Here is a 20,260-nt window from a genome sequence, read left to right as displayed (position 1 = left end):
GGTATCTATGTCCGGTCCGTGGACAGACTTCCCTGTTCGCTGCGTGGACAGTGTCCTGATTGGCTACTCGGCTCGCGTCATGTCCGCGGACATGCGACGTGTTCGCTGATTGGATGGTGAGGAGTGTGAAGTGCGTCAGATTTTTGGAAACGCCCACCATCTTCGATTCGCGGCCAATGTCAGCAGACATTGCGGTAAAAACATGAAAAAACACAGCATTCCACTTGTCAAACTTATCAAATAATCTCTGGGAAGGTGAGGGATGATGATGATGATGATGAGGATGGGATGGGATATGGCTGCAAGAAACAAAAAAAAAAAACGGGTGTGTTTTTTTTTTTTTTTGCCCAAAAATCTGCAAACAGTCCTGATGTTCGCGAACACCTTTAGCATTACAGGGTTGGTGGAATGCAGTTCTTGGATGGCTTATAACTTTGGTGCCACTTAATGGAACTGCGTGACATTTTGCATGTATATTCCTGGGCTGATTCTGAGTGAGTATGCAAAGTTTGGTGGCATTCTGTCATGAGGGGGCAAAATTAGAGGGGGGGGTCCCAAAATAATGTAAAGGCTTATAAATGAGATGCCATTTGACGAATCTACACTTCATTTGGCAAACTGATAATAGATCAAGATATACATGTTTTTGCGAAAGTTGGTGGGATTCTGTCGAGAGAAAAATTAGAGTGGGGGTCCCAAAATATTGTAAAGGCTTATAAATGTGGTGCCATTTGACAAATCTACACAAAGGAGTGCAAAAAGATTATAGATCTAGATTTAGATGTTTTCGTAAAGTCTGAATGGATTTTGTCTAGGTTATATGACGGTTGTATGTGCATACATTTGACACTTTTGAAAAAATAAAACATGGGTGGATTTCCAGCAAACTTGCGTAAGGAGCATTGGCAAGGGCCTGAAAGCATGGTTTTGCAAATGTGCCAGTGTTTTATTATTTGACAAGTGTCATAATGTAGCTACAAAAAATAGCGGTATACCTTTAATGACTGAGGGGTAGCCTGTGGCCATGGGCAGTGGTCCGATTTTCCGGGTCATGGAATAAGGTCATGATCCGGACAATCTGGCTACTGGCCATGACCACAAAGGATAAAACATAGGATTAAAGTGTCCATGTCCACCTGGGACTGGCTTTGTGGTAAAGATATTCTAAATTAGGATAGACTTGAAAGGGAAGAAAAATGTGCTCATGGTAATATGGTCATAGGGTTCTCTTTTTGCTTTCTGCAGGCTGCTATGGAAAGCAAAGAGGGGCCCTGTATGGAACCCTCACCTTCCCTTTCTATGGTGGCCATCCTGGAAAAGGATTTTCCTTCCTACACCAGGCGTTCCGGACTTGGAAGAAAAATCCTATTTTTTAGCACCCCGTGTTCCCGCTTTGGGAACCTAGGGTGCTAATGGCCTTCATCCCCCATTTCAGGGGCTGGAATGGGGGTGATAATTGTCCAGAGACCTCGTTATCCACCCTCACTTCACTTGGGCTGCTGGGCCGGTATCCACCGTTCCAGTCCCTGGAACAGAGGATGAACGCAACAATATTCCCATTAGCATAACACAAAATGCAAATGGAAATGTTGGAAAATCTTATTTAATCTATGTACTTTACTGAGAAATATAAAGTAGATGGAGTCCGTACATATTTTTTTATAGTTCTATTTTATTATTGTGAAAGGTGGTTCCTAGAGGAATGTTGTTTGTTGTTTTTGGATGTATTTATTTTTTGGCGGGAGAGCTGGGAATGAAAGGTGGGGAGGGAAATGAGGGAAGAGCAGCCAAACACTAATATGGAGGTGTAGGTGGACAAGGGAAAATGTTGTGCGTGTTATTTCTAAGTTGGGGGGGGGGGGGGGGGCACTGTTTCTCATGCTCCTTGATTACAGCAGTGGTGGTGGCTCTTGGGGAAGAGGGATGGCATTAGCTGATGCCATTTTAAGATAAATTGAAGTTTTGCTAAAAGTGTGTACCGTGTACTAGATTGTTAATGGATAATGAGTAGGAATAGGTGTTGGAGCTGTGCAAGGGAAATTTTGAAGTTGGAGGTTCCTAGATCAGTAGAAAATGCAGTTCTGAACTGTCCGCCAAGCAGAGATCTTATCGTGAAGTGCGACGGGTTCTTGGACACGTCATCATGCCGCGCGCCAGCATATGATCATGTGGAACTGTCCGGAAGGTCCGCTATGAAGTCAGATGTTCGTAGACTTCTACGGATGCAAAACTAGTTGAAATAGTTGAAGTCTATAGAAGTGTTAAAAATTATTCCAGATGGTGGGAAATGGTAGAGTTTTAAGGTGAAACTTTGGAAATTGGATATAAATATTGCTATATTGGGTAAGTATGATATTAGTAAGTTGTAGGAAAATAGCATGCACTGGTAAAAACCTATGGAATTCAATGAAAAAACTTTGTTAAAGGGACGTTCTGGTTAAGTTGCACTAATAAAAACCTTTGAAATTCAAAGAAAAAACTTTGTTAAACGGACGTTATGGTTCCAAGTAAAACCGAAAAACCCCTGAAATTCGCCAGTTATGGTAAACTAAGCAACCATAACTCGTGCCACCACCGTGCACTGCTAAGACTAACACCCAGGACATCAAAGATGACATCACAAATGTCATTGATGACATCACACGTGAAATACATTTTGATGAAATGTCTCTACAAGGAGTTGTGTTTATATTGTTGGTAACAAGATGTCGGGGGTGAACGGGAGACCTATCATGAACTACTTAATCTATTAAAGAATGTACTCATCTAGTATTGTATTGGAGTGTTATTAATACAGAAACCTAATCATATATAAACATAGGCAATGACTGCACCATAGAATTACACTATTTATAATATTGTAATTTTGGATAGTACAATAATGAATGCTACCTTTTTATAAGAGTTTTGAGTAATGTTAAACATGTAATAACTAGCTAACAATTCAAGACTTACAGCACTTGTGCTGTTACAAATAATACATATGAAGAGCCACAGTGCATAGAAATCAGAGGCACATACAGGGAAACTAAAGTAAGGAAGGAAGAAAGAAACTGCATCATCAGAAAATGTTAATGACATTAAAGTTTACCTTCATGTATACAAATGAATTGTGTGTTTGAGGCCTGCTCATTTCCCCATGTATGTGCACCATGAGCTGAGACCAAACCCTAAGGAAAGTACTTAAAGAACATATGACAAGGTTAACATCTATATATATATATATAGCACCTTTTTTAATTTTATTATTCTGACTGCCAGTGAGCAAAACCACCTGGCCTATATATGAAAAATGAACAAAAACAAGTGGCCCAGATATGTGATGTCATCAGTGACATTTGTGATGTCATCTTTGATGTCCTGGGTGTTAGTCTTAGCAGTGCACGGTGGTGGCACGAGTTATGGTTGCTTAGCTTACCATAACCAGCGAATTTCAGGGGTTTTTCAGTACTTGGAACCATAACGTCAGTTTAACAAAGTTTTTTTTTTCTTCTTTGTGTGTATATATATATATATATCATTTTCTTTTTTTTATAGCAATCTACTTTAGCTTACTTATGTGCTTCCAAAAAGAAAATGTTTTCTCTTCAATCCTCCCGTGGCCGGTGCTTTTAACTGCTGAATTAAAAGAACATTCCCTGGTTTTCCATGGACTAAGCAAATTTTAATGGCAGAATTGAATAGCAGCACCTCTTATCCTGCTTCCAAGCACATTGGTTTGTGGACGTCTAGGAAGCCCCTACATGTTGCTAGTCACATTAGGTGCCGCCATTCTTATGGCCTGGTCTTGTAAGCAGTTCATGAATTCCTTGAATGGTTTATTCATAACCCATGCTGACACTTTTGCTGGTATCAATGAAGGAACTCTGCTTTAGAAGCTTGGTGACTATTTTCACTGTTTTCCTTTGGTTTCAGATGACTTTGCCTTGGGGAACCCTCTCTACTCTCCGACTCAAGTGCAGATCGCAAAGTGACGATGGTCCTATAATGTGGGTTAGGCCTGGAGAGCAGATGATTCCGACAGCAGACATGCCAAAGTCTCCATTCAAACGTCGCCGGTACGTAGTTCTGACTGTAGTGCTTAAAAAGAATTGCTGTAAAATTATTCTGAAGGTAGCCGTGGCTCTTTATTATTATTAAGGTGCTGATTGCCCGCAGACCTAGCTTCAGGAAGCAACAGAGCACTTTGCAGATCAAAAGTAGGACAGGTTAGGAGGCAGATCTACAAGGGAAGGGGCGCGAACAGTGAGGGGGTGGGCAATTTGGCAGCAAGAAATCTACAAGCAATTGGTGGAGGAAACGAGGGAGCAGATCACTCCGTCGCAGGTTTAGTGCAATGTGTGTGGACGTAGGTGTTGGGGATGAGCCATTCCTTGAAGAGGAGGCTCTTGAACTTCTTCCAAAAATGTAGAAGTAAGGGGCAGAGTGTGGTGTTGAGTAGAAGGTTCCGGAATCTTGGGGCATAGGCAGAGAAGGCCTGTCTTCTCCTTCTCCTTTTTTCCTTCCTGCGACGCCAGAGTTAGTCTGTGCATGGCTTTACTTCGGGGGATTGAAGGCCTCTAGAGATGCAGAGCCTTTCAGTGGGCTAGCCTGGTGACTTCAGGGTGACAGCCTTGTAGATAGCATTTTAGGATCAAGCGTTGGAAGCCTCATCAAGATATTAATTCAATTCTCTTGGTCACAGGTCAATGAATGAGATCAAGAACCTTCAATACCTACCGCGCACAAGTGAGCCCAGGGAGCTTCTCTTCGAAGACCGGACGAGGGCTCATGCAGACCATGTGGGACAGGGCTTTGATTGGGAGAGTACGGCTGCTGTTGGGGTTCTTAAAGCCGTACAGTTTGGTGAATGGTAGGTCAACAACGTTGATAATGTCACATTGGCTCGCACTCCTGGGTGCTCTTTTTAGCAATAATCTACAGCAAAGCTGGCTTTCCTGCACAAGGGATGCATAAATCCTGCAATAATTACAAATCGGTGTTGCAGATAAACATCTTTAACATTTTATGGTGTGTTCCAATTGTGTTGATGTTCCAGATCCTTTTGTTGCAGTAGATACCACAGTGATCAGCCCAGGTGGGTGCTTTTTGTTACCAAGTGCATCACTGAAATGCATGCAACTGATTGTAAACACATTTTAAGAGTGGCCTAGCAAGTGAACCAGTTGCAGCTGGTTGTATGTGCAGGGAGGGGGGAGGCATGCTATTTTATGGACTACTTCCTTCTAGCATTTGGCATTTTTTCAAATCCTCATCTGAATGGCTTACACTTCCGTGGAAACGCGTCCACAACAGTTTGCGTACACACCCAGGATTGCATACATCCAGTGTTGAGATAAAATGTTATTGGTACATTGATGTCAAAGTAAGTGCTGGCATATTCATCTTGCTTAGATTTTTAATAGGAGCTTTCTTTTGAAGGAGTGATCGACCGCGCATAACCAAAGATGTGATATGCTTCCACGCTGAGGATTTTTCCGATGTAGTACAAAGGTTACAGTTGGACCTTCATGAACCGCCCGTGTCGCAGGTATGGCACTGTTCAAACACTGCTGTGAAATAATGAATGCCAATGGTGGTTAGCACCTGGGAGGTGGGCGCCACCAATCTGTTGGCTTAGAATCTGTACAAAACCTGCTGATTGCAGAGCTTCACACCACCTGCTGTGACACTGCACTCATCTGTCATCTCTTCACTTCCCTGCTTTTTCTCAGCAGCTGTTCCCTTTCCCTGTTCTCCATGCAGCTTCCTCCTTTTTAACTTGGCCACGCCCCCGTCTCTCACCTATAGTCTCCACTGTCACCATGGAAATAGAAAGGGGTGATTTTAATTCAGATGGTTCTCCAGAGTGCAATTGCTCGGCAGCCACTTTAGCCTTGAAACTTTGTTTAATTTGAAACCTGAATGTATTCAGAGTCTGACCCCTTCGGAGCACATTTAACTTTTGCAGTTTGACTGTATTGGCATCTGAGCTTGCTGTCCAAGTACTTATTTTATATTATAGCAGGCTTGACTGGCCATTAAATATGACCTAAATAAATAGGGTTAAAATGGGGTTAACTTTGTACCTGAGCTATTAAAGCCTCTGTAACTAGCTAAGTTAGGCTCTATAATGTCCATATTTTAAGGATAATACAGAGCAGTTTACTGTATGGTACTATTCACTGCATCCACAAGCCCAGTCTTGGCTGTACCAGCAGATGTATAGCTGGGGCTCCCCATATGTGGCAACATACCCTCCCCTCCCCCCACCCCAGCAATCGGGCCTATCCTGCCAACAAATAGTGAATAACAAATCTGCAGGTGTCTGACCTTTTTGTCATTAAACCAAAAACCTCCTATGGTGCTAATGCAAACTAATATTTAGAATTTAATTTCTTAATGTTCAACAATCAATTATTTACTATAGATCGGTTTCTTCTGGCTCACCTTGCCAGATAACAATGCTTTGACACAACTTTCCACATAATTATGACAATAAAAGCCAAATTTGCAATACCAAAACTCGTCAAGTGCAATATGCTACTAAAGTGCAAAACTGTACACCCGCAACCCTGAGTGATATAATAATTAGCACCAATTCTCCAAACAAGGACTTGTTTCTCTATTAATATTGCCCTACATGTTTCATTCCTTAATAGAATGAATCAAGGAACTTCTTCAGGGGCTATATTTGTGTTTCTGGCACTCCAACATGAACCATAATTGCCAATTTGAGGCACATTTCAACAAAAAAAGACTGGATTTAAATCCACTGTATATGCATCACTGCGTTTTTGTAAGCATCACAATTCGGTGCGTGTAGCTTCGGCTAATGCTGATCTACTACACCATTAAGGGTTTCACAGTCTAGACCCTTATCTTTATTCGGTGTAGCCTGTGAGCAGGATGCTTCCGACAGCTAATAAAAAAAAAACCTCTTATTTGGATTATTTGGTCCACATTTCTGGTTTGTTTGTTCGGACTCTGCATCCAATCAAAATAAGTGGCAAGATTAATCTAGAAAGGAATCGTATGAGTTTAGTGCGCCTAAAGCCATGAGTTCACGACACCATTTTGTGATCCGCAATACGGCCCTTTAACCGACTGAAACTATATCAGGAGTAGTGGCTTCATGGTCCATACATTCATTTTGGGTCGTTTTTCATCACGTTGGGTACTTAGTTCTCAGTCAGCATCTAATAGTTTTAATGCTCAGAATTAACTGGCCCTGCAACACATCAGGTTGGAAGTCAATACCACTACATGCTAGAGCGAGTCGAAACAGCCCACTTCTATATGTACACCGCTGTGGTCAAAAGGTCAGATTGTATTGCTGTTTCGTTATTAGTGCCATCCAGGGCCTCCGGGCCGTGCTCTGGTAAGAACTTGACTTCAGCGGCTCGCGTTTGCTGTAACCACACGTCACTGTAGTAAGCGGTATACATGCGCTCTTGCCAGTCCCCAAGACCCGACATGCTGCGGAGGTCGCAATCACGTGATCACATTGTCCAATGGTGGCGCAAGCCTTACACCACAGTCCCGAATGCGCTACTGTCATGTGTATGTAACGGCCATCGTGGAATTCGTGATTTATATAATTTAAATAGCAGGTAGCTCCCGAAGACCTCATCCAAGGAAGGCTGCCTGCCGAGGACCGCTGTAGGAGCAGCCCCTTGCTCCATCCAGGTCCCATTACCTCCTAGGTAAGCCCAGGGGTAATTTTGAGCACCTCTAGCCTCGCCGAGACCCCGCGCCATCGGAGCATCTCTTCCAACTTTTGTCATTGTGTAATCTCGCATCTGCACTAATTACATGGGCTCATCTGGCCTGTTGTACCATGCAGAGCCTTATTCCTGCATTTAGCAGCCACTGCCATTACTGGGCATGTGGCAATTCACACGCAAATATGGCGGCTGATTCTCCTCATCTACTACCAGCCCCTCCTCGACTCGCTGCAGCCCGTGGGATCAACCTGATTGGTTTGCAGTCCGCATTTAGCACCAATTAGGTGGCCGTTAGGCAGAAGCCGGCATCTCCAGCTAAGGTGCCTCAACAAAGGTGCCTGTTGAGCAGAGGCGGAGACAAGGGGCCAGGCACGCTGCCTGCCCCTCCACCTATCGTTACTTGCAGGGTAAGAAGCACCCAGGCATGTTCTAATGTGCCACGAACTTCCGCTAATCGGGGCCTCCAGCCTGTTAAATTGTAGTGTGTGCTTCCTAATCCCCACAGTTTCACAGCTGTTTGCATTACGTTTGTCCCCTTGCCGTATGAGACGGAGACAATGTTTCCACTCACATGTTGCAGACTGTGCAGGTACTCCTGACTGTGCCTTACTTCTGCCGCATGCCTGGGTAAGCAGTTACCATAATGTTGATCTTACTGCACTACCGGTATTATGACATTCTGCCTTGGTATGCCTCACGTTGTCTTAAGTTTGGTGCTGTAACTACTCTACCAGTAAACGCTGTCTGCGCGTATCGCAGGATCATGGCGGTGTGTGTCTCTCCTTGCCATCTGAGGCCTGATCCACGTGCTAAACACGTCTGTGTGCTCCTTATTACTATCCACGAGTAGGCCCGGCCGACTCCACAAACACTAAACACTTGACTGTACGTATCACTGCATTGCCGCCAATTGTAACCTGTATCTATACTTGCATGCCAGTGAGGCCTGTCTCATACGAAGATGTCTGACACTACATAGTATGCCATATAGAGGCCCTGTCTCATATGCATTTGTCTGACGCCATATACTATACCCATGTCATTACTTGTGTATTAGCCTCGGCCGCCCTAGGGCCTATAACAATACCTGGCACCTACATTACCTGGCGCCTAAGGTACTGCCTCTACATAAGGATCTGTCTCACTCAAATGTTGCAAAGCATGATATCACTTTGTTTCTGTTATGATTAAACACCTTGATCCAGTACGTCCTAGCCAATCGCACACAAACAATCACACTGGCACATTACTTGTACTAATTATGCCCTTGTAACATTACTGATACTTGTGATGGGTTCCTTTCTGGTGACTAACCAGCAACCTAAAGCTGCATACTCAACGCATAAAAACCATCAGTATCTAGCCATGTCGAATCCTACACAGTCTTTACCTGCGATCAAACCCACATCATTCTTGCCTTCGCTCAAATACGACCATTTGGACATAACAATAAGGTCTACTAAGTTCTTACCCAAATTACAACTAGAGACCAAGTCCTCCAGCAAAGCTCACACTAGCTGTAGAGGTCCTGACCTTCTTCTACCCTCTATCCAACACATTAACTGTCCATTTATCCAACCTAACAAACCTTGCACCACTAGAGTTAGAAATAACAGACTCCGCTCCCGACTACTGAGATGCGCATGAGCTTTCACTCAATACCCCACTCCAAATAAATCCACCATCTACTAGGAATAAGCACAGTTCTAAAATCACTGCCTTAAACAAAAACAGAGTTGCACGTAATAATTATATGCCTAAAACTACAGACAACAACAGCAAAAAACTGAATGTCAATCCCACGAACGCCATTACACAAACCATTAAAGGTGCCTTAATGCTATATCAATGCTGGCACACGTGACTGGCATTGCCGACCTAGCTGAGCGTGATCTGCCGGTCGCAGGTTCGAATCCCGGCAAGGCCAACTCAGCCTTTCATCCTTCCGAGGTCGATAAATGAGTACCAATTTCGGTTGGGTGATATTGTATGTAAATATGTGCTTTGTAAAGCACTTTGGATTAAGGCGCCATATAAATAATTTATCATTCTTAGACATAACGGAATCCTGGTTCACGCTGCAGCTGGCCCTTCACTCCTACTTGCAGTACCAGATAGCTACACTATCATAAGAGCAGGCAGAGTAAACTCTAGAGGTGGCGGGATTGCAATCATTACTAAGGCCAACTTAGACTTAAGAATAGCCATCTCGCCAACATTCGCATCCTGTGAAACTCACTGCTAAAATACCTATCTCCAACTCCCGTAACTTAACTGTTCACCTAATCTATAGACCTCCTGGGCCCATGGGTACCTTCGAGGAAGACATTCTGACACTATTATTGGATAATGTTGGCTTGCCCACACCCAGATACAATTCTGGACATTGGCCCGCACCGCATCCAGATAGAGTTGTGGGGGTCAACTGGTGCCACACTGGGACAGAACTGCAAAGGCTATCACGTCAAAGGTCAGGTAATCCACTAACCAATATAAGCTCAAACGCTGCATACTTATCTCACTCAAACTAACACAACCAGCTCTCGCACAACAAGCCGCACGCACTTCACAGCACTGCAACAACACATAAGCCGGACCAACAGCACACGCGGCCTATCACAGACCCGATACGCGCACCAAAGCCCAGCATCTGGTGTATACCGAGTTGAAGCTGCCAACAGAACACCTCTCCTCTCACTATCCTACTCCCTCTTCACCTTACTAACCCACCCCACCTTATCATTTACAGATCCGCCAGAGCGCCTGGGGACCACTTCCGATGGTGACGGTGCGCGGTACAAATACCTTTAACATGACACTAAAGCCTCTTCTCAAATATTAATGTTTGGAGATTTTATTGTAGGACTCAATCACTCTGACTACCAAGCACTAGCAGTATCTAATACCCTTACCGAATATCGCTTTATTCAAAGTTACTCAGCCTACTCTTATATAAAGATAGAACCATAGATTGGGTGGTTGATCAAAACTGCAATCATGTCAATTATACCACATTCCTGGACAGATGACTATCTTCTGTCCTTCACCCTCTTAGCCAATATCTACAAATAAGACCAACCTAACAGTGCCTCCACTCCGTACTAGGAACAAACGGAACATTACTGTGGACACTATCTTACCACATGTAATCCTACCCTTTACTCCATGGAGGTCACTGCTGATCCAGGAACACTAGTAGATGTATACAACTCAACGATGACTAAAGCCCTAGACATTACTGCCCCACTTAAAATATGCAAAGGCAAACCTAGAGCTCACCAGAACTCATGGTTCAAACCTCAGCTAAAAGCCATGCGAGCTGAAAAAAGAAAATTGGAAGTCCTGTGGAAACACCTCCCTTCTGCAGAGAATAAAACTAACCTGCTGAATATCTCAGCCAAATATAAAGAGATACTACGTACTAAGCGCGACACCTACAACAGAATTAACCAAGCTAGGTCCAAAAGAGCTCTTTGTTATCCTCAGAGAAATGGAGGCCCCCAGCCCTCAACTGACACCTGCTTAAAGGATAAACTCTGGTGTAACAACTTCCAGAATACTGTAACAAAATTGCCACTCTCCAAAACAAAATAGCTGACAAAAGATTGACCCTATCCAATAGAGGTACCGTTCACAGAACCCAAGAGCATTCCACTAAACCTCCAAGATTTCACTCTCAGTCACAATCCCAGAAGTTCAAAAAATCATTGCTTATCTCAAGATGCCAGGGAGATAGTTGCCCCGCCCAGATAATCTATGATGCCGCCAGAGACCTGGCACCCTTCAGCTCTAAATTAATCAGTGCCTTTTAAAAAAAAATATTTTTTAATTTTCTTTTTTTTTTATCCGCCACCGTCCCTAGGAACCTAAAGGAGTCATGGGTCTTTGGACCCCTCTATCCGTACTAATTACAGGTCCATCACAACAGTCCCTTCCTTCTGAAGATACTAGACAGGGTTTCATACCTTAGGGATTCGACAATCTGGCTTAAGGCCTCAACATGGCACCGAAACGGTGTTGATTGATCTAAAGACCCCGATTGATGAAACACAAGGGGAAACCCGCTTTGCTTCTACTGTTGGATCTATCGGCTGCTTTTGACTTGGTTGACCAAAAATTGCTATGCAATCGCCTCTCCACAGCAGCCCATTTGTCCCAGGACACAATAGCATGGATCTGCTCATTTGTAAACAATAGGACCATGAGAGTCTTCTCCGCTTCGGTGGCAGCCGACCCGATACCAATAACATGTGGAGTACCCTAAGGCTCCTGCGTGTCACCGACTATGTATAACATTTTCATGAAGCCCCTGTTCGATCTGGGTGTCACCCACATGAATTATGCATATGACACCCAGATTCTCCTATAGCTCACTGGAAACTGACACCGATGTAGTGCTAGTGAATAAAATGTATCTAATCAGTCAAACTTGGATGGCCACCCCTGGCCTCTGCCTGAATGATGATAAAACGGAACTTTTGATTCTAGGTTCCCCAGCCAACTTGAACAAACTTAGTAACGAATATGCCACCTTTAAATATCGATGGGAACAACATTAAACAGGTAAAAACGCTAGGCTTTTACCTAGACTCGGCACTTAACCTACGCATACAAGTCAATACCACAGCCTGAACATATCAAGAAGAGAACCTATCTCTGAGTCAAGGAGACAGAAAAAATTGCTACCCATCAAGGACAAGATTCAACTTAAAACTGTCTCTAATCCATAAATGTGTCAATCATGCTGCCCCACTATACCTAACTGAGAAATTCGTTTTACAATCTTCATCCCGGGTGACCAGGTCAGCAAACTCTTCCTGGCTGGAAGTTTCTAGATACAAAAAAAAAAACAAAGGGGGGGTAGTTTCCAGGTGTTGGTAGCTCAGCTTTGGAACATACTCCCACTCTCCCTCAAAACAAACAAGTCCTTCCCCAACTTCAGGAGAAATTCTATAACTTGGTTGTCTGAGAAGGACCAATGTTCAAGCTAGGTCAGCACCTCGCCTCCAGGCAAGTGCCGTACTATGCTCTTCCTGTGTCTCTCTGGTTGTACTAATTGCCTGTCCTATTATGTTAACTGTTTATGCCGGTCTTCTACTCATTGCCTGTTAATGCCTGTCTTCTGTGCTGCACGCTTTGTATGTATTGCCGATATTGTGTGTTGTTCATGTTAAGTTGTAACTTTCTGCTGCAATGCGCCCAGCTACCCCCGGGTTTGGTGCGCTATATAAATCAATAAAACAAACAAACCGATGCTCAGTATTTATAGTGAGGTCACTGATGGTCGTGATATAATTACCAGACTCAGCTGGGTTATAGGTCAAAGTTTCGACTCAAAAGGGTCGAGTCAATTCGAACGAAAATTTTTTTTTTTTTTTTTTTTTTTTTTTTTTTTTTTTTTAACCTATACCAAAGCAAAAAAAAAATGTGATCCTTTTTGTTTTCGGTCGAATTGACTCGACCCTTTGAGTCGAAACTTATTAGATGTACGTTCAGGAAAAATAGAGAACATTACATGAGCTTGCTACCCCCAACATTTTCATTACGTCTGAGGTCGAGTTAGAACACAGGTGTACGCAGTGAGTACAAGTGAGAAGCATGCTGCCAGAAAGTAAAAGTGTGAACCAAAATACTTAAAACGCAGAGTAAAACAGTATACGCATTTCACTTTGTGCCATTCGACACTGTCGTTCAGGCCACATGGATCACATGTTGTGAGAAAAATGAGTTCCTGCTCTTTTCTGAGTACCCATCTTTATCTGCATTGCTTTCTTTACCTTTCCTCCTGCTTTGCCATATGCAGGAGCTGCATTGAGGGGTGGGGTGGTGGGGTGGGGGGGGGGGGCTGTGGCAGGGGCTCCTTTGGGGGTAATCTGTGTGGCAGTGGCTGTATTGAGGGGGGGAATCTGTAGAGGGGAATCTGTGTGGCAGGGGCTGCTGCATTGGGGGGGGGGGTTGGGGGACCGGTGCGGCAGGGGCTGCAGGGGACCGGTGCACATAGTGCAGTATGCATAGGCTGTGCTAGACTTATCACAACTAGGACTGTTCAAGAAAACTGTTGCTGGTAGTTAATTTTTAGTGCACATAAAGATGAAATCTGTAGCAAAAAAGGGGGAATCGTTTTGGACTGGCACTTATCCATCAACCTAGTTTTGTCACTTAATAGCTTTCTTCTCTTGCAGTGTGTACAGTGGGTTGATGAAGCCAAACTGAATCAGATGAGGCGGGAAGGCATTCGTTACGCCAGGATCCAACTGTGCGACAACGACATTTACTTCATCCCCAGAAACGTCATCCATCAGTTTAAGACTGTGTCTGCTGTCTGCAGCCTGGCCTGGCATATTCGGCTGAAGCAGTACCAGCCGCAAGGCGCCGGGCCTCCGACCACGGGCAGCAGTGCTGGACTGGAGTCCCATCTCCCAGTGAAGGTGGAGTCTGGGAAGGACATGCCATGTACAGGTGTGAATGCAGTGTCCGTTGAACCCGTAGGACTGGCCCAGTTGCCTCATTCGGAACCCCTTGCTGGACTCTTCCCAAAGCCCCACCTGTTGGAGCAGACCGCCCACTTCGCCAGGCTTGCGTCCAATAAGCACGAGGACTCGCAAGATCACCCCATCTCCCCGTGTAACGCGCACATCCATGGCTAAAGCTTTTTTAAAAAGACTTTTTAAATTTTCTGTGAAGTTCTAGTTTTATAACTGGCTTATGTTAAGTTTTTTTTTTTTGAATTTTTTTTATTTTGAAATGCCTGCGTATGGTTTTGTAAGGAGAGGTGACAACCCGCATCACCAGGCAGATCTTTTTTTACACAGATTATGAAATGTTCCGTGTGCATGATTATCGTGTATATGCCGAGGCCACCCACTTCTTTCTGTTTTAAGGAATGAGGCAATCAGAGTGGGAAAACTGATACCGATTATTGGAACTGCAGCGCGTGCACTCTTTTGGGTCTATGGCAGTACAGTGGTCCAAAAGAACGTTTATTAAATCATCTACTTGGAACACCCACAGTGGTAGGGAAAGCACTTACATTGACTTTTGCCCTGTAGTTTTTTAATCCAGACGAATATTTTTTTTTACTGTCCACTAAAGACTATTTCCACAGAATGCTTTTTGGGGAGGGTCGGTCTACATTTGGCACTGCCTGGCACTTTGTACAGCATTTTATGAGTAAGGACATAAATGTTTTAGAAACCTCAATTGCTTCAAAATGGATATTCTTTCTGAAGCAGATGCTATAAAAGCACGAATTAACATAGTGGAGTATTGGCATTTCTTTCTAAATCCGCCCCCAGTCGAATTGAGACCTCGACGAAGGGAGGAAGTGCACTGCAAATGGCCGGAAGTTGGTTGTGGTCCTCTGGTATTCATCGTTTGTTGCTTTGTGCTCTCGTTCTCGTATGCCATTGGTATGTTCTGTGCCACCACCATGTCTTGTCTGTGCTTTTTAATGGACCGAATGTGTTTATTCTACACCACATGCATTCCCTTTGCATACGATCATGTTCCAAAGCTTCACCTGTGAGCAATGAATTCACAAAGTGCATTTGCCTGCCGTCTAGGCTGTAAATGAGTGACTTCTCTGTTTCGTACACCATTTAAATAATAACAATACTTCAATGTAGGCCTAGCTTGTGACTTCAGCTGCATGCCCCATTGATCCATTTGTGTCTTCGGTGTCACATAGGGGAGGTGGGTGGAAGTGGGAACCCTGTGCTGTAGCCTTCACAAACCAAACCCTTTGTAACTGGGACCAGCAAATTCCTGATTCTTTTTTTGGTATATGAATTGTTTTCATATGGGTTTATGAACACGGCTTCTAAGATCTTTTCTTCGTGCAATATTGCTTTGTGAGTCTTTAACTTAAATGTTGATTTTTTATCTGGAAAAGGGTCTATTCCTTATCGGGGTGTCCTACTCTGGAGCCAGTGTGTTTAGATAGACACTGTATTGTTTCACGTATGTTCCTAAACTGCTGGGTATTGTCTTTTAAAGCTAGAGGTTTTATGTTCAATATGTGAATTTGCAGATCGAACTGTTGGCTTGTGTGAACAAGAAGTATTGTCTATGATGTACACCTTTTTAGAACTCCAATTCGCATCTCCTTTGAGTTTTTTCTTTTTATAGGCTCCTGACACTCGTAGTGGGACCTTATTTAATGTTGATGTGCTACACTTTCTTTGAGCATCAAGCTCACCATGGGAAATGCAAGGTGTTGTTTTAATTAAATGTTTGGGGGGGGGGGGGAAGGAGATGGTTATGTAGAAGGGGAGTGGTTTATTTTTGTGTTTGATCATGTGGATGTTGAAAGCCATACACATGTAAACACCATCTGTTTCCCTACATGCTGTGGATACATCCAGGGCAGGAGTCTGTATCCTTTGGCTCTCCAGATGTGTTGGACTACAACTTCCATGAGCCTTAACCAGTTTACTCAATGGTGAGGGCTCATGGGAATTGTAGTCAAAACCTCTGGAGAGCTACAGGTTGCATTCCTTGGATCCAAGGTGTTGATATAACGACTACGGCAGATGTTCATGCGCCCTCAAAGGGCATATTCCCTCATTGTTAACTGCTTAATTGGATGGACATGACCACCTCCTCATTAATTGTGGGATGCAGAATTCTGCTTCCTAACATTACCGGTTAAATTACGGCTTCTCCCGCCACATATGTACTCTCAATGTTCTCGTCCCGCCTTGGAATTTATTCAACTCCAAAAATAATGAGATTTGATATGAAAGAAGGAGACACAGGCATTTGTTTTTGTTCTGGAGGATTCAAACTGTGAGTTAAATATTTGCTGATATATCTGCCAATTTTCTTTGGTTGCTCTTCTTTTGGATTGCAGATAACAAGCAGCCACCTCCTCCTCTTAGTTTGGCGGTGAACCTGGGAAAGATCTGCTTATTTTGGATCGAAGTAGAGGTCTTGCACACGCCCTCCATTGTGGCAGCAATGCATGACAGGCTCTCTTTTAGGGTCCTTCAGTTGGAGCAGATTTGCACGCTTACGCTAAAACCACAGATTTCAGTTACCTTGAGGTTTCATGGTACGGATGTGGATGGACTTCGAGACCTGACAACCATAGGAGCTTAGGTCCCAAAAGACAAGGTTTTAAATGTATTTAAAGAGTTCAACAAACACACTTGTAGTTGAAGGTTCTGGAAGTTGATTTTAATATATTATAAGGTATCTAATTTTCTTCTGTGAGTTCATAGTATCATTGATCTAAAATCCAAGGCCCTAAGGGAAGCGCCTACTGTTCAAACGTCTACTTTAGCCGAGTCAACTTTGGGGAAGTATCGTTCATCTTCATGCGCTTGGCTCTAAGAAAATATCGAGGTGCTAGGTGGCTGCTAAACGCAGACGGCGCATGTTTTTTTTTATTTTTTAAACTACATTAACCATACCCTTGTTATACGTTTGCACCCTCATTTTTACACTGCTTGAACCCTTCGTACGTTCTTGCCAGTGTTCTGTGTTACTGGTAAAAGCCAAACGGCTTTCAATTTTTCCATAGAGGCTGCTGATGTGGCCAGAATTCCTTTTGCAATTTTGAAAGTATGTTTTGGAAGCCAGTTGGTTTATAAACTGTACAGAGATGGTAAATCATTTGGCAGTTTAGCTCCGTGCACGCCACCTCTATTTTATGACTTTAACTAGTAACCTTAGTAAAAGATTCCCTTAAATATTGCCATTTTTATCTGTTTGGTTATTCTTAAATTTGCTCATAGTTGTCGCTTACCCAATTCGAATTTCTCATCCTGAGGTTGCACTTTACTGTTAAGATTATGGTGTTTATTTTCTGAGGAATGTGTACCTCTGAAAGTCCCTCCAAACCCTCCTATTATGATTTCGTTTACACTTGCTGGACTGACGCCTCAAATGGCTTTTCCCCTTATTCTTGAAGATTGCATGCTGGGCATGGGGCATTTGAAATGTTATAAAGTGCTTTGGACGGTATTGCATTGGAGTGAACGGAAGGGAGGAACCATTTTGAGAAGACCTAGTGTCCCCCCATCAATCCTATGCGAGGGAGATCTGTAACATGCTGGGTATTTATTGCCATTGTATGATATGGCATTTATAACGCGCCTGTACACAAGTGTTTCTAGGCGCTACAAGGGAGGGAAGACATGGGGAGGACAAGACAAACGATCCTACTAGGCCTTGTGTCATTTGGATCGTGGAAGTGCATGTGGAAGGAGAGGAAGTGCGAACAGGGCAACACGGTTCTCGGTATGTGCAAGGAGTTATTTACAGCCCCTAAGTGCACGGTATGCCAGGAGGCAGTGCAAAGGAAGACTGGTCATGGAAGCGCCTGGTACCCAGTGAGACTCAGAGGGAACCAAGCAACCAGTCAGTGCAGCAGACCGGTCAGTTAGCAATGGAGCGAGAGAGAAGGCAGACGAGAAAATTGGGTCTTGGGCTGCTTCGGGGAACTTTGGGCGGTCCGGCTCAAGTCAGAGGGGGGCAGGGATGCTGTACCAGAGGGAGACACCTGCAGAGGAGAGAGATATAACTCCCACCACCTACTCTCTGCCTGGAGAAGCATCTAACCCTCCGAGTTGGAGGTAGCTGAGTGAAGGGCTCTAGAAGGAAGGTATTTCGGAAGAGAGAGTTAGATGTAGTGCGTGCCTCGGCCCCAGAAAGTCTTGTTGACAAGCCAGAGGGTCTTGAACTTGATCCTTGTAGCCTCCGGGAGCCAGTGAAAAGATTTCAGGGCTGGAGAGATGTGGTCCCTGGCTTGTTGCCAAGGACAAGTCTGCCTGTCCTGGATTAGTTGCTGGGGTGAAGAGTAGAGGTAGGCAGATTGAGAAAGAGGCTGTTGCAGTAGTCCAGCCTGGAGAGGACCAAGGCTCTAGAGACACTGAGCTTCTCGGGGGTAAAGGGGGTGTAGTGAAAAGGTAGAATACCTCTGAGGGGGGGTGCAGCTGGGAGAGAGCCTTTTTGGCAAGGTCTGTGATGTGAGGAGAGAGTGGAGTCTAAGATGACACCAATGTTTTCTGCCTCACAGGAAGGCAAGGGTAGAAGGCCCAAGGAGGCTGACTAGAGTGTGAGAGCGGAAAGCAAGAGCAGGGGTCCCAATGTGCAGGAGCTGCATCTTACTGGTATGAAGGCAAATATTGTTGGAGGTGCACCAATCCTGAATCGTGGATATACAGTCTTGAATAAATGAGCAAGCGAGGGTGGAGAGCAGGCTGAGGGTAGCCTGAAAGAGAGCAGAGTCATCCGCAGTGTACAAAGTTGGAAAAGAAAGTGAAGCTTGGGTGGGCCAAAGGGCCCAGATAGACATTAAAGAACCAGGTTGAGAGGATAGAGCCCTGGAGGACACCACATGTAGAGAGAGAGTTGAAGAGAAAGGACCCAAGTTGGACCTCGGAGGGACAGTCCGGAGGAAGGTCAGCCATATCGGGGCCTGATCTGTGATGCCCAGGTTCGCACAGTTGGTTGATCAGGGTGGCATGATTGACTGTCGAAAGTGGAGAATAGGTCTAGGAGAAGGATGGAGGGAGAGCTGGAGTCCAGGCTAGAGAGCAGATCTTCATGGGCGTTTGGGAGAGCAGTTTCCGTGCCTCTAACTGCTCTGAAGCCACACTAATGGTCATGTAGGCAGCCAACAGATTCAGTGTGGAGGGTAAGCTTGCAGATGGCCAGCTTTTCCAGGAGTTTGCCCAGGAAAGGAGTAAAAGAAATCAGGTGATATTTTGCCAGACATGTAGAATCGGAAGAAGGATTTTTTTAAGGGGAGGGTGCACGAAAGAGTGCTTGAGGAGAAAGGGGAGATCCAGTGGTGAAAGAGTGATTGCAAAAATCGGCCAAGGCTGGTAATGTGGCCCTTTATGGTTCTGGAAGAGCAGAGGAGGACGACACTTTCATAGATCGGACTTGTCTAGAGAAGTTGTTGGTCGTCAGAGAGGAGGAAAAAAAGAAGAGGAGAGGCAGCCAAAGGGGGCCTGAGAGAGGTAGAGGCAAGGGGAAAGCGAGTACAGGATGTCCCGAGTTTTAGTGGTGAAATGAGAGGCCAGAGCCATACAGAGGGCCTGGGCGGAAACGGGAGCAGTGGAGACTGCAGTAGGATTGGCCAGCTCTTTGCATTAAGAGATTGGCAGTGTTGTGAGAGGCGGGAAAGACGAAGGCTTTGATATGGACCCGCTTCTTGGAGAGGACAGTCTGTATTGCCTTTGGGGCAGGCCAGTTATTCAGAGGATGCGCCCGAAGCCCACCCACTTCCTCTCAGCCACCCTGCACTTGTGTATCAGGGCAGCAAGGTCGGAGTCATACCAAGAGTTGCACTTGGAGGTAGGCTTCAGACGGATTCTCATGACAAGGGGGCAAGGATGTCCAGAGTGTTGGAGATGGATGCAGGTTAGAGAGTGCTGTATCAGAATGCAAGTCAGCCGAGCAGTTGGAGGAGCAGATAAAGTTGGGACAAATGCGTCCACTGACAAACACATCATGGGCTGAATGACCGAGGAGGAAGGTGACAGTGCTGGGGTAGGTTTTGCCTGAGGGGCAAGACGTTTCAGGTGAAAGGCGGGCAAGTCCAA

The 20,260-nt window shown here is 44.6% G+C and overlaps 1 protein-coding gene across 1 annotated transcript in view; it reads left to right on the top strand.

Annotated features, from left to right (window-relative positions):
- Nucleotides 1-15,596, top strand: part of RSBN1 (round spermatid basic protein 1) — a 136,993-nt gene extending 121,397 nt beyond the window's left edge. Inside the window, exons 4-7 of the mRNA XM_069633364.1 lie at nucleotides 3,916-4,058; nucleotides 4,685-4,852; nucleotides 5,422-5,530; nucleotides 13,889-15,596. Coding sequence (XP_069489465.1) covers nucleotides 3,916-4,058; nucleotides 4,685-4,852; nucleotides 5,422-5,530; nucleotides 13,889-14,353 — 885 coding nt within the window. The 3' untranslated portion in view covers nucleotides 14,354-15,596. The remainder of the gene's footprint in view (nucleotides 1-3,915; nucleotides 4,059-4,684; nucleotides 4,853-5,421; nucleotides 5,531-13,888) is intronic.
- Nucleotides 15,597-20,260: the final 4,664 nt, after the last annotated feature.

This window comes from Ambystoma mexicanum, chromosome 13 (genome assembly GCF_040938575.1).
Source record: "Ambystoma mexicanum isolate Mex_15411 chromosome 13, UKY_AmexF1_1, whole genome shotgun sequence".
In the NCBI taxonomy this organism is placed as follows: domain Eukaryota; kingdom Metazoa; phylum Chordata; class Amphibia; order Caudata; family Ambystomatidae; genus Ambystoma; species Ambystoma mexicanum.
Note: the sequence above shows the minus strand (reverse complement) of the source record. Positions and strands in the feature narration are given on the sequence as shown.